Below are 12,523 nucleotides of genomic sequence, written 5' to 3' on the forward strand. Positions count from 1 at the left end.
TTCAAAGCCGCCCGTCTGTCCTGAGCCTTCAGAGCCGTCCGTCAATCAGGAGCCGCTAGAGCCGCCCGCCAGACAGGAGCAGCCAGAGCCGCCCGCCAGACAGGAGCAGCCAGAGCCGTCAGCCAGCCATGACCTGCCAGTGCCGTCAGCCAGCCATGACCTGCCAGTGCCGTCAGCCAGCCATGACCTGCCAGTGCCGTCAGCCAGCCATGACCTGCCAGTGCCGTCAGCCAGCCATGACCTGCCAGTGCCGTCAGCCAGCCATGACCTGCCAGTGCCGTCAGCCAGCCATGACCTGCCAGTGCCGTCAGCCAGCCATGACCTGCCAGAGCCGTCAGCCAGCCATGACCTGCCAGAGCCGTCAGCCAGCCATGACCTGCCAGAGCCGTCACTCAGTCCAGAGCCGTCACTCAGTCCGGAGCCGCCCCTCAGTCCGGAGCCGCCCCTCAGTCCGGAGCTGCCCCTCAGTCCGGTGCTGCCCCTCAGTCCGGTGTTGCCCCTTAGTCCGGTGCTGCCCCTTAATCCAGTGGGGTTAATATGGTGGGTAGCCATTAGGAGGAGGCCACGGAAGCGGGGATTAACTATGGTGGGGTGGGGACCACGTCCAGAGCCAGAGCCGCCACCGTGGACAGATGCCCACCCAAACCCTCCCCTATAGGTTCAGGTTTTGCGGCCGGAGTCCGCACCTTGGGGGGGAGGGGGGTACTGTCACGTTCCTGACCTTATTTCCTTTGTTTTGTCTTTGTTTAGTTGGTCAGGACGTGAGCTGGGTGTGCATTCTATGTTATGTGTTTCTATGTTGAGTTCATTTTCAATTAGCCTGATATGGTTCTCAATCAGGGGCAGGTGTTTTACGTTTCCTCTGATTGAGAACCATATTAAGGTAGGCTGTTCTCACTGTTTGTTTGTGGGTGATTGTTCCTGTGTCAGTGTTTGTGCCACACGGGACTGTTTCGTTCGTTCGTTCGTGTGTACGTTCCTGTTCGTGCGTTCTTGTTTTATGTTCTCAAGTACAGGTCTGTTCACGTCGTTTTGTTATTTTTGTATTTTGTCAAGTGTTCTTCGTGTTCGTCTTTCGCAAATAAATCATTATGTATTCAACCCACGCTGCATATTGGTCCAATCCTTGCTCATCCTCAGACGAGGAGGAGGACGAGCGTGACAAGTAATATCTAACAAGTAATCTAACAAATTCACAATGACTACCTAATACACACAAATGTAAAGGGATGAATAAGAATATGTACATATAAATATACTGTATGGATGAGCGATGGCCGTGCGGCATAGACAAGATGTGGTAGACGGTATAGAATACAGTACAGTTGAAGTCGGAAGTTTACATGCGCTTAGGTTGGAGTCATTAAAACTCGTTTTTCAACCACTCCACAAATTTCTTGTTAACAAACTATAGTTTTGGCAAGTCGGTTAGGACATCTACTTTGTGCATGACACAAGTCATTTTTCCAACAATTGTTTACAGACAGATTATTTCACTTATAATTAACTGTATCACAACTCCAGTGGGTCAGAAGTTTACATACACTAAGTTGACTGTGCCTTTAAACATCTAGGAAAATTCCAGAAATTATGCCATGGCTTTAGAAGATTCTGATAGGCTAATTGACATCATTTGAGTCAATTGGAGGTGTACCTGTGGATGTATTTCAAGGCCTACCTTCAAACTCAGTGCCTCTTTGCTTGACATCATGGGAAAATCAAAAGAAATCAGCCAAGACCTCAGAAAAAAAATTGTAGACCTCCACAAGTCTGGTTCATCCTTAGGAGCAATTTCCAAACGCCTGAAGGTACCACATTCATCTGTACAAACAATAGTATGCAATAGTATGCAAGTATAAACACCATGGAACCACGCAGCCATCATACCGCTCTGTCTCCTAGAGATGAACGTACTTTGGTGCGAAAAGTGCAAATGAATCCCAGAACAACAGCAAAGGACCTTGTGAAGATGCTGAAGGAAACAGGTACAAAAGTATCTATATCCACAGTAAAACGTGTCTTATATCGACATAACCTGAAAGGCCGCTCATTAAGGAAGAAGCCACTGCTCCAAAACCGGCATAAAAAAAGCCAGACTACAGTTTGCAACTGGACATGGGACAAAGATGGTACTTTTTGGAGAAATGTCCTCTGGTCTGATGAAACAAAAATAGAACTATTTGGCCATAATGACCATCGTTATGTTTGGAGGAAAAAGGGGGAGGCTTGCAAGCCGAAGAACACCATCCCAACTGTGAAGCACGGGGGTGGCAGCATCATGTTGTGGGGGTGCTTTGCTGCAGGAGGGACTGGTGCACTTCACAAAATAGATGGCATCATGAGGTACGAAAATGATGTGGATACATTGAAGCAACATCTCAAGACATCAGTCAGGAAGTTAAAGGTTGGTCGCAAATGGGTCTTCCAAATGGACAATGACCCCAAGCATACTTCCAAAGTTGTGGCAAAATGGCTTAAAACTTCTTAAGGCTAGGGGTTCCGCTAGCGACATCCTCTGAAAAGGCAGAGCGCGAAATTCCAAAATATTTTTTTGAAATATTTAACTTTCATACATTCACAAGTGCAATACACCAAATTAAAGCTTAACTTCTTGTTAATCTACCCATCGTGTCCGATTTCAAAAAGGCTTTACAGCAAAAGCACACCATATGATTGTTAGGTCAGAGCCTAGTCACAAAAAACATACAGCCATTTTCCAACCAAAGAGAGGAGTCACAAAAAGCAGAAATAGAGATAAAATGAATCACTAACCTTTGATGATCTTCATCAGATGACACTCATAGGACTTCATGTTATACAATACATGTATGTTTTGTTCGATAAAGTTCATATTTATATCCAAAAATCTCAGTTTACATTGGCGCGTTATGTTCAGTAATGTTGTGCCTCGAAAACATCCGGCGAATTTGTAGAGAGCCACATCAATTTACAGAAATACTCATCATAAACTTTGATAAAAGATACAAGTGTTATGCACAGAATTAAAGGTATACTTCTCCTTAATGTAACCGCTGTGTCAGATTTCAAAAAAGCTTTACGGAAAAAGCACACCGTGCAATAATCTGAGTACAGCACTCAGACACAAAAACAAGCCATACAGATACCCGCCATGTCGTGCAGTCAGTAAAAGTCAGGAATAGCGTTATAAATATTCACTTACCTTTGATGATCTTCATCAGAATGCACTCCCAGGAATCACAGTTCCACAATAAATGTTTGTTTTGTTCGATAAAGTCCATAATTTATGTCCAAATACCTCATTTTTGTTTAGTTTTGTTTAGCGCGTTTAGTTCACCAATCAAAATTCACAAAGCGCGGGCAAATCTAGGCGAAAGTTCAGACAAAAAGTCCAAAAAGTTATATTACAGTTCGTAGAAACATGTCAAACGATGTATAGAATCAATCTTTAGGATGTTTTTATCATAAATCTTCAATAATGTTTCAACCGGACAATTCCTTTGTCTTTAGAAATCAAAAGGAACGCAGCTCGCTCTCACGGCAGCGCACATGATTTAGCTCATGGCCTTCTGCCAGACCTCTTCGTCAAACAGCTCTTATTCGCTCCCCCTTCACAGTAGAAGCCTGAAATAAGGTTCTAAAGACTGTTGACATCTAGTGGAAGCCTTAGGAAGTGCAACATGACCCCATGTCCACTGTATCTTGGATAGGCAACGAGTTGAAACACTACAAACCTCAGATTTCCCACTTCCTGGTTGGATTTTTTCTCAGGTATTTGCCTGCCATATGAGTTATGTTATACTCAAAGACATCATTCAAACAGTTTTAGAAACTTCAGAGTGTTTTCTATCCAAATCTACCAATTATATGCATATTCTAGCTTTTAGGAAAGAGTAGCAGGCAGTTTACTCTGGGCACCTTTTTATCCAAGCTACTCAATACTGCCCCCCTGTCCCAAAGAAGTTAAATCCATTTATCCATCCATTTATTAAATGTAGAGATTTGAGTCTGTATGTTGGCAGCAGTCACTCTGTGTTAGTGATGGCTGTTTAAGGTGACTTGCAGTGGGACAAGATTAATACGGCATTCAAACTGTATAGTTTTTTTGTGCAGTTATTATTATTTCGGTGCTTGAAATGTACTGAAATATTTCAGACAGTGGCTTCATATTAACAGTGTGAGCTAAAGGATTTCACATATTTCATACCAATAGAGGCCATAGTGTTTTATAGTTCACTTTTACTTGAACAGTGACAGGTAGATTCTCTACCTATGTGGGGGATTACCTTTTTGATATTGTCTGATGTATTTTGATATCAGTCTATGTAAATCAACAGCATGTTGATGTGAATTTCTATACAAATAAATCAATAAGGAAAAATAATTAAATACATTATATTAACTTTTTTGATATTGATATTGATTGATTATTGATAACCTTATTTACTTACTGATTGTTATGCTTTCTGTCGTTTATGTTATTTTAATACTACTACTACTGTACATGTAGGCCTAATCTTACATTCTTACTCACTAGCTTCACTGTATCTTTAGCTTACATGTTTTTTAAAATGTAAACTTACTCATCACCCACAGCCATTTGAAATATGTCTCTGTGACCTAGTTCACTAATTGATAACATAAGTTGCTTATTAACTACAGCAATTAGACGTTGTGATCATGTGATGTTTGTAGCCAAGTGTATGACTAATGATGCATTAATTCATTATACTACATGCAGCACTTAGTATGTCATGTATGAATGGAATGCATTATAAGTGTTTAACTCAATATGTTTAGAGTATAATAAGTCTTTGCATTGGTTAGTTACCATACAGTATACAAACCGGAAGCTTATCAGAGTAGATTCTGATTCAGATTTACAGAAGAATTAAAAGGAAGGGAAAATATTCAGTGTTTTTCCAACGAGAACTCATTGAGAAACTCACACAGTCTGCAATGGCCCAAAGGTGTTTAGTCATTGGAAACAGCAGTTATATATTTATCACTATGACAGAGAAAATCCCTGCACGTATTGGTCATTCAGTATATGTCTCTGCATTTCGCCATTAACTTATGTCTGTTTTGAAGTTTGGGAGTCTGACAAACATAGAAACAAGACAATTAATGTGTATGGTGTCTCTCTGCAGATGAGTTATTGAAAGGATAGAAGTAGGCTACTGTGGCACTGACAGCAGCCATTATGAATTAGCCCTGTCAACAATGTGCACATTGGCCTTCTCTGCAGCTGTTGTGATGACACTTACCACAAAGATGAAACCTAGCTGAGCAAATAATGCACATCATCAGCGCATCCCAGAGAAAATATAGCATCAATTACAGAGAGATAGCAAACAGTGCACTGCTTTATCCAATTATTCACTGAAGACCATCAATCTTGTACACATCCATTCTAGAAAAGGGGGTTAGTCTAGAGAAACATGGTATTTCCCATAAGAGCTGCAATGGAAAACCACAATGAAAAAACATTTGTCTTTTCAATCGGTTTTCATCATAATTTGATATGGTGAAAGGACACAAAGAGGCACAACCCAAGGACATAAAGATGTAACTTTGACTTGTAAGACCCTTTTAGCTCCATCTTTCTTTATTCCTGATATGAACAGCAAGTCTCATTATACACTTTTATTGGTCCATTTTCAGTGTGACATGAACAGTTACTGACATTCTTCTCGATTGTTATCTAGTCTTTGCTCAGAAATCAAGGGCAGGGGAGGGCAGATGCCCTGCTTCTGGGGGTTGAAATGGGGGGCAGAAGGAGGAGGAGAGGGAAGAGGGGGGAGGGGGGGGGGGCAGCTGGCGCAAGAACTGATGTGTGCAACACCTCTGCCTGCCTAGGAGGTGAAGGGGGAAGGGGGCTACAGTAGGTAGAGTACAGTAGTAACAGAAGAAGAGAAGGAAAGTTAAACATGCCAGCATAATAGCAGAATTAGGGTTGTAATATACAGTTTTGTTGTTTCTCCTGATTGCTGTTCTGTACTCTGTTTATTGACTACAATTGTAAGACATGAAGGTGACTCACAGATCCATGACTCAAACTGAAATCAAATCAACTGAGTCAGAGATATTTTTTACAAATGTTGTTTCTTGTTGAATATCACATTATCGTAGAGGTACATTGCAAGGCAACTGTTACACATGTAACCCTGCATGGTGTAACGTTTACTTTTATCACAAACAGACATAATGAAGCAAATGAAACATGACTATTAGAAAATGTCTAGGAGCCCTTAGTTGACCCACAGTACTAACCAAATCTCAAGCTTAGAAAACAAACATGAATTGAAAGTGTATCAAATGATTCCATTGAAATGAGCTGTAGAGTCAGGAGCACTGAGTGTTATTGAAGGTGTGTGGCCCGTACTAGGGCTCTGTGTTTTAATCGCCTCACATGACCTGGATCTTAACCTTTATTTTAAGCATTTTCCACAAATGAGAATTACACCAAAAATGAAAGCAATTGTCTCAGGATGGCCATGGAGGATGGTGCTGGACCTTCTGAAATAAAAAGAAAGGGGAAAAGTTCAATGGAAAAGCTTTAAATAAAGGTTAAAATCCATGTCATGTGACATGATCAACCAAAACACAGGGCCTTTCAGCCACACAAGGGGCCATACATTTGAGTCATTTAGCAAACACTCTTATCCAGAGCGATTTACAAGAGCAATTAGGGTTAAGTGTCTTGCTCAAGGGCACATCATAGAGGTGGAATGGCCAAGAGGCTGCAGAACGGAGTGCTCGGGTTGGGGTGTAGGGTTTGAGCATAGCCTGAAGATAGGGAGGGGCAGTTCCTCTAGCTGCTCCGTAGGCAAGCAGCATGGGATGCAAACTTCGACAGGAAGCCAGTTGACTGTGCGGAGGAGCAGGGTGAAATGGGAGAACTTGGGAACGTTGAACGCCGGGCGGCTGCTACGTTCTGGATAAGTTGCAGGGGTTTGATGGCATAAGCAGGGAGCCTAGCCAACAGAGAGTTGCAGTAGTCTAGACGGGAGATGACAAGAACCTGGATTAGAACCTGCGCCACATCCTGTGTGAGGAAGGGTCATACACTACGGATGTTATACACATACAGTACCAGTCAAAAGTTTGGACACACCTCCTCATTCCAAGGTTTTTCTTTATTTTTAGTAAGACATCACAACTATGAAATAACACATATGGAATCATGTAGTAACCAAAACTGTTTTAAACTAATCAAAATATATTTTATATTTGAGATTCTTCAAAGTAGCCCCTCTTTGCCTTGATGACAGCTTTGCAAACTCTTGGCATTCTCTCAAGCAGCTTCATAAGGTAGTCACCTGGAATGCATTTCAATTAACAGGTGTGCCTTGTTAAAAGTTAATTTGTGGAATTTCTTTCCTTCTTAACTCGTTTGATCCAATCAGTTGTGTTGTGACAAGGCAGGGGTGGTATACAGAAGATAGCCCTATTTGGTAAAATACCAAGTCCATATTATGGCAAGAACAGCTCAAATAAGCAAAGAAAAACGACAGTCCATAACTTTAACAGTGATACCCATCCCGGATCCGGGAGCATCCTCATCAAAAAAGCTGACTAGCATAGCCTAGCCTAACGGGACAGGGATATCATATAATATAATTTTCATGAAATCACAAGTCCAATACAGCAAATGAAAGATAAACATCTTGTGAATCCAGCCATCATTTCCGATTTTTTAAATGTTTTACAGCAAAAACACAATATGTATTTATATTAGCTAACCACAATAGCCAAAGACTCAACCGCATATTTTCACCATGTTTCTACCGCATAGGTAGCTATCACAAAACCGACCAAATAGAGATATAATTAGTCACTAACCAAGAAACAACTTCATCAGATGACAGTCTTATAACATGTTATACAATACATTTATGTTTTGTTCGAAAAATGTGCATATTTGAGGTATAAATCATAGTTTTACATTGCAGCTACCATCACAAATAGCACCGAAGCAGCCAGAATAATTACAGAGAGCAACGTGAAATACATAAATACTCATCATAAAACATTTATGAAAAATACATGGTGTACAGCAAATGAAAGATAAACATCTTGTGAATCGAGCCAATATTTACGATTTTTTAAGTGTTTTACAGCGAAAACACAATATAGAATTATATTAGCTTACCACAATAGCCAAACACACAAATGCATTTATTCACCGCAAAAGGTAGCTATCGCAAAAACCAGCAAAAGATATAAAATTAATCACTAACCTTGACCAACTTCATCAGATGACAGTCTTATAACATCAGGTTATACAATACACTTATGTTTTGTTCAAAAATGTGCATATTTAGAGCTGCAAACCGTGGTTATATATTGTGAATATGTAGCAACATTTCCCCAGAATGTCCGGAGCTATTTTGGACACTCACCTAATCTGACCAAAGAACTCATCATAAACTTTACATAAAAATACTTGTTGTATGGCAAATGAAAGATACACTGGTTCTTAATGCAACCGCCGTGTTAGATTTTTAAAAATAACTTTACCATAACAAACAGCTTGCATTATTGTGAGACAGCGCTCGCCAAAACGGCGGATAATAGGAATCAACATTTTCCACAGAAATACGAAATAACATCATAAATTGTTCTTACTTTTGCTGAGCTTCCATCAGAATCTTGTACAAGGAGTCCTTGGTCCAGAATAAATCGTTGTTTAGTTTTAGAATGTCCTTTTCTTCTGTCGAATTCGCGCCACAATGCTAGCCAATGTTGATAACGTTCCCATTTTCTCTCGACGCAAAGAACGGAAAACTCCAAAAGTCCCAATAAACGTTGAATAATCTGATAAAACTCGGTTGAAAAAACCTATTTTACGATGTTATTATCACATGTATCAAATAAAATCAGAGCCGGAGATATTCGCCGTGTAAACCGAACACTTATCAGAAGACAATATCAAGGTGCTTCGCGCGCCTTGGTAGACAAAGGAAATTCCTGACCTGCCACTCCAAAAGCTCTTGTTCGACCTCAGATCAAGCTAGACACCCCATTCCACCTTCCACTGCCTGTTGACATCTAGTGGAAGGCGTATGAAGTGCATGTATATCGATAAATATAAGCCAGTTGAATAGGCAGGCCATGAAACAGAGCCCCATTTTCAGAATTTTCACTTCCTGTCTGGAAGTTTGCTGCCAAATGAGTTCTGTTTTACTCACAGATATAATTCAAACAGTTTTAGAAACTTGAGTGTTTTCTATCCAATAGTAATAATAATATGCATATTGTATGATCTAGAATAGAGTACGAGGCCGTTTAAATTGGGCACGATTTTTTCCAAAGTGAAAATAGCGCCCCCCTATTGACAAGAAGTTTTAAGACATGAAGGTCAGTCAGTCCGGACAATTTCAAGAACTTTTAAAGTTTCTTCAGTTGCAGTCGCAAAAACCATCAAGCGCTATGATGAAACTGGCTCTCATGAGGACCACCACAGGAAAAGAAGACCCAGAGTTACCTCTGCTGCAGAGGATAAATTCATTAAAGTTACCAGCCTCAGAAATTCCAGCCCAAATAAATGCTTCACTGAGTTCAAGTAAAAGACACATCTCAACATCACCTGTTCAGAGGAGACTATGTGAATCAGGCCTTCATGTTCGATTTGCTGCAAAGAAACCACTACTGAAGGACACCAATAAGAAGAACAGACTTGCTTGGGCCAAGAAACACGAGCAATGGACATTAGACCGGTGGAAATCTGTCCTTTGGTCTGATGAGTCCAAATTTGAGATTTTTGGTTCCAACCACCGTGTCTTTGTGAGACGCAGAGTAGGTGAACGGATGATCTCTGCATGTGTGGTTCCCACCGTGAAACATGGAGGAGAAGGTGCGGGGATGCTTTGCTGGTGACACTGTCAGTGATTTATTTAGAATTCAAGGCACACTTAACCAGCATGGCTACCACAGCATTCTGCAGCAATATGCCATTCCATCTGGTTTGCGCTTAGTGGGACTATCATTTGTTTTTCAACAGGACAATGACCCAAAACACACCTCCAGGCGGTTTAAGGGCTATTTGACCAAGAAGGAGGGTGATGGTGCTGCATCAGATGACCTGACCACAATAACCGACCTCAACCCAATTGAGATGGTTTGGGATGAGTTGGACCGCAGAGTGAAGGAAAAGCAGCCAACAGTGCTCAGCATATATGGGAACTCCTTCAAGACTGTTGGAAAAGCCTTCCACATGAAGCTGGTTGAGAGAATGCCAAGAGTGTGCAAAGCTGCCATCGAGGCAAATGGTGGCAACTTTGAAGAATCTAAAATCTAAAATATATTTTGATTTGTTTTACACTTTTTTGGTTACTACATGATTCCATATGTGTTATTTCATAGTTTTGATGTCTTCGCTATTATTCTACAATCTAGAAAATAGTAAAAATAAAGAAAAACCCTTCAATGAGTAGGTGTGTCCAAACGTTTGACTGGTACTGTACAGTTTACAACACACACAGACCCGGTCTGGCCAAGGTTTTTACCCATCTGGTGCAGTCTACATCATGAAGCAAAACAAATGGGCTGACTGTGGACTACAGGAAACGGAGGGCCGAGCACACCCCCGTCCACACCGACAGGGCTATAGTGGAGTGGGTCGAGAGCGTCAAGTTCCGCGGTGTCCACATCACTAAGGAATTATTGTGATCCACACACACCAACACAGTCATGAAGAAGGCACGACAACGCCTCTTCCCCCTCAGGAGGCTGAAAATATTTGACATGGGCCCTCAGATCCTCAAAAAATTCTATACAGCTGCACCATTGAGAGCATCTTGACTGGCTGCATCACCGCTTAGTATTGCAACTGCTTGGCATCCAACCACAAGGGACTAGAAAGGGTAATGCGTACAGTCTAGTACATCACTGGGGCCTAGCTCCATGCTATCCACCAGGACCTCTCTTCCAGGCAGTGTCAGTGGAAGGCCCTAAAAGTTGTCAAAGACTCCAGCCACCCAAGTCATAGACTGTTCTCTCTGCTACCGCACAGCAAGCAGTACCGTTGCACCAAGTCTGGAACCAACAGAATCCTGAACAGCTTCTACCCCCAAGCCATAAGACTGCTAAATAGTTTGTCTGGGTAACTATTGGTTAACTATTTAACTATCTGCATTGAACCTTTTTGCACTAACTATTTTGACCCATCACACGCTGTTGCTACTGTTTATTATCTATCCTGTTTCCTAGTCACTTTATCCCTACCTATATGTACATATCTACCTCAATTACCTCGGGTTCACACACCCACCCACGCACGCACACACACAGGGATACCCCCTTCACTAATCCAATATTTTGCCATGATAAATATGAGTTTTGTCATTTGATGGTGGCCAATTATCCACAAATCACCCATTTTCAATACACCGCTAATTATGATTGAAATAATAATGTGGTCTAGCACATGGTGACCAGATAAACTGCAATCGATTTGGCAAATTAGTAAGAAGTCTGTCAATATCATCACTAGATATAGCAGAACGTGTATTATTCATTCTGTGGTATATAGCACGTCATGCTGCTGCAAGGGACATTGCATACCCTATAGCGTATCTTGTCTCCTTCTTTCATTAATTATAGGTGCGGTTGCGATTTTTATGCGTTTTCTGGGTTTTTAACTAATTATTAACTTGTGCTCTAGCCCGTGACGCGTGGGGAATGGAATCCGCTGCGAGGGAGCTCAAGCGTCCAGGTACACCTCAGAAAATGCGCAGCTCCTCAGACGTGCTTGTGTTGCACGATGCCCCACATAGCGCTGACTAAAGGTGAACGGAGAGCCGTGTTCAATGCTTATTCTTTTAAGATCTTCAGCCGACCAACACCGGGAGACCTGCTTGATGCAAATCTGCTCCGGACACTGCTGTGTCTGCTGAAATGCTCGAATTAACCGGAGTGGATCTGCCTAGCATATTGATACGGTTCAGCTACTGCATGCATCCCGGCGCGGTCTTCTTGCGCCATCATCGACACCTCGGGTGAAACGCGAATAGCCTACCCATTTTATTTCAAAGTCACCGACATTTCTACGAAATAGCGTGGTTTTTGTGCAAATACAGTTTTGATGTTGGTAAAAAGACGCGCATGCGTTGGTCTTGGAATAATTGGACAGCCTGTGACTTAAGTAGGTAGCATTCCTCGCTCAAAGTCATCTCTCTGATCAAAGTTAGTGATGTGCACTGCTTTGGACCGCGGACGCTGGGAGATTTTTTGTCTTTTCCTCATGGTCGCCATGGTCTGCGGCGCTCAAAGGTGAGATCCAACGGGTGTGATGTCTTGTTTCTGCCTGTCTTGCCTGTCCCTTTGCAGTTTTTTATTAAGATTCTGAATCAATACCATATCTGTTTCCTTTAGCGCCAACGAGCCTAGCAACATGTCATTTGTGAAAGCGACCGTCGACAAACTGCTGAAGGGGTATGACATTCGTCTGAGGCCTGATTTTGGAGGTAAATACCCTTTTGGTGGTGAAGTCTACCCAATGTTGGCTAATAACTAATAACAAGTCGCATACAGATTCATT

The 12,523-nt window shown here is 41.7% G+C and overlaps 1 protein-coding gene across 2 annotated transcripts in view; it reads left to right on the forward strand.

Annotated features, from left to right (window-relative positions):
* Positions 1-3,385: 3,385 nt before the first annotated feature.
* LOC120023509 (gamma-aminobutyric acid receptor subunit beta-1-like) overlaps positions 3,386-12,523 on the forward strand; it is a 70,688-nt gene continuing 61,550 nt past the window's right edge. The window contains exons 1-2 of one of the 2 annotated variants that reach the window (XM_038967535.1): positions 3,386-3,402; positions 12,358-12,449. In XM_038967535.1, coding sequence (XP_038823463.1) covers positions 12,377-12,449 — 73 coding nt within the window. In that variant the 5' untranslated portion in view covers positions 3,386-3,402; positions 12,358-12,376. Of the gene's footprint in view, positions 3,403-12,209; positions 12,256-12,357; positions 12,450-12,523 lie in introns of those variants that run through there. The other variant, XM_038967534.1, reaches the window with a different exon arrangement.

Source organism: Salvelinus namaycush, chromosome 28 (assembly GCF_016432855.1).
Source record: "Salvelinus namaycush isolate Seneca chromosome 28, SaNama_1.0, whole genome shotgun sequence".
NCBI lineage: Eukaryota > Metazoa > Chordata > Actinopteri > Salmoniformes > Salmonidae > Salvelinus > Salvelinus namaycush.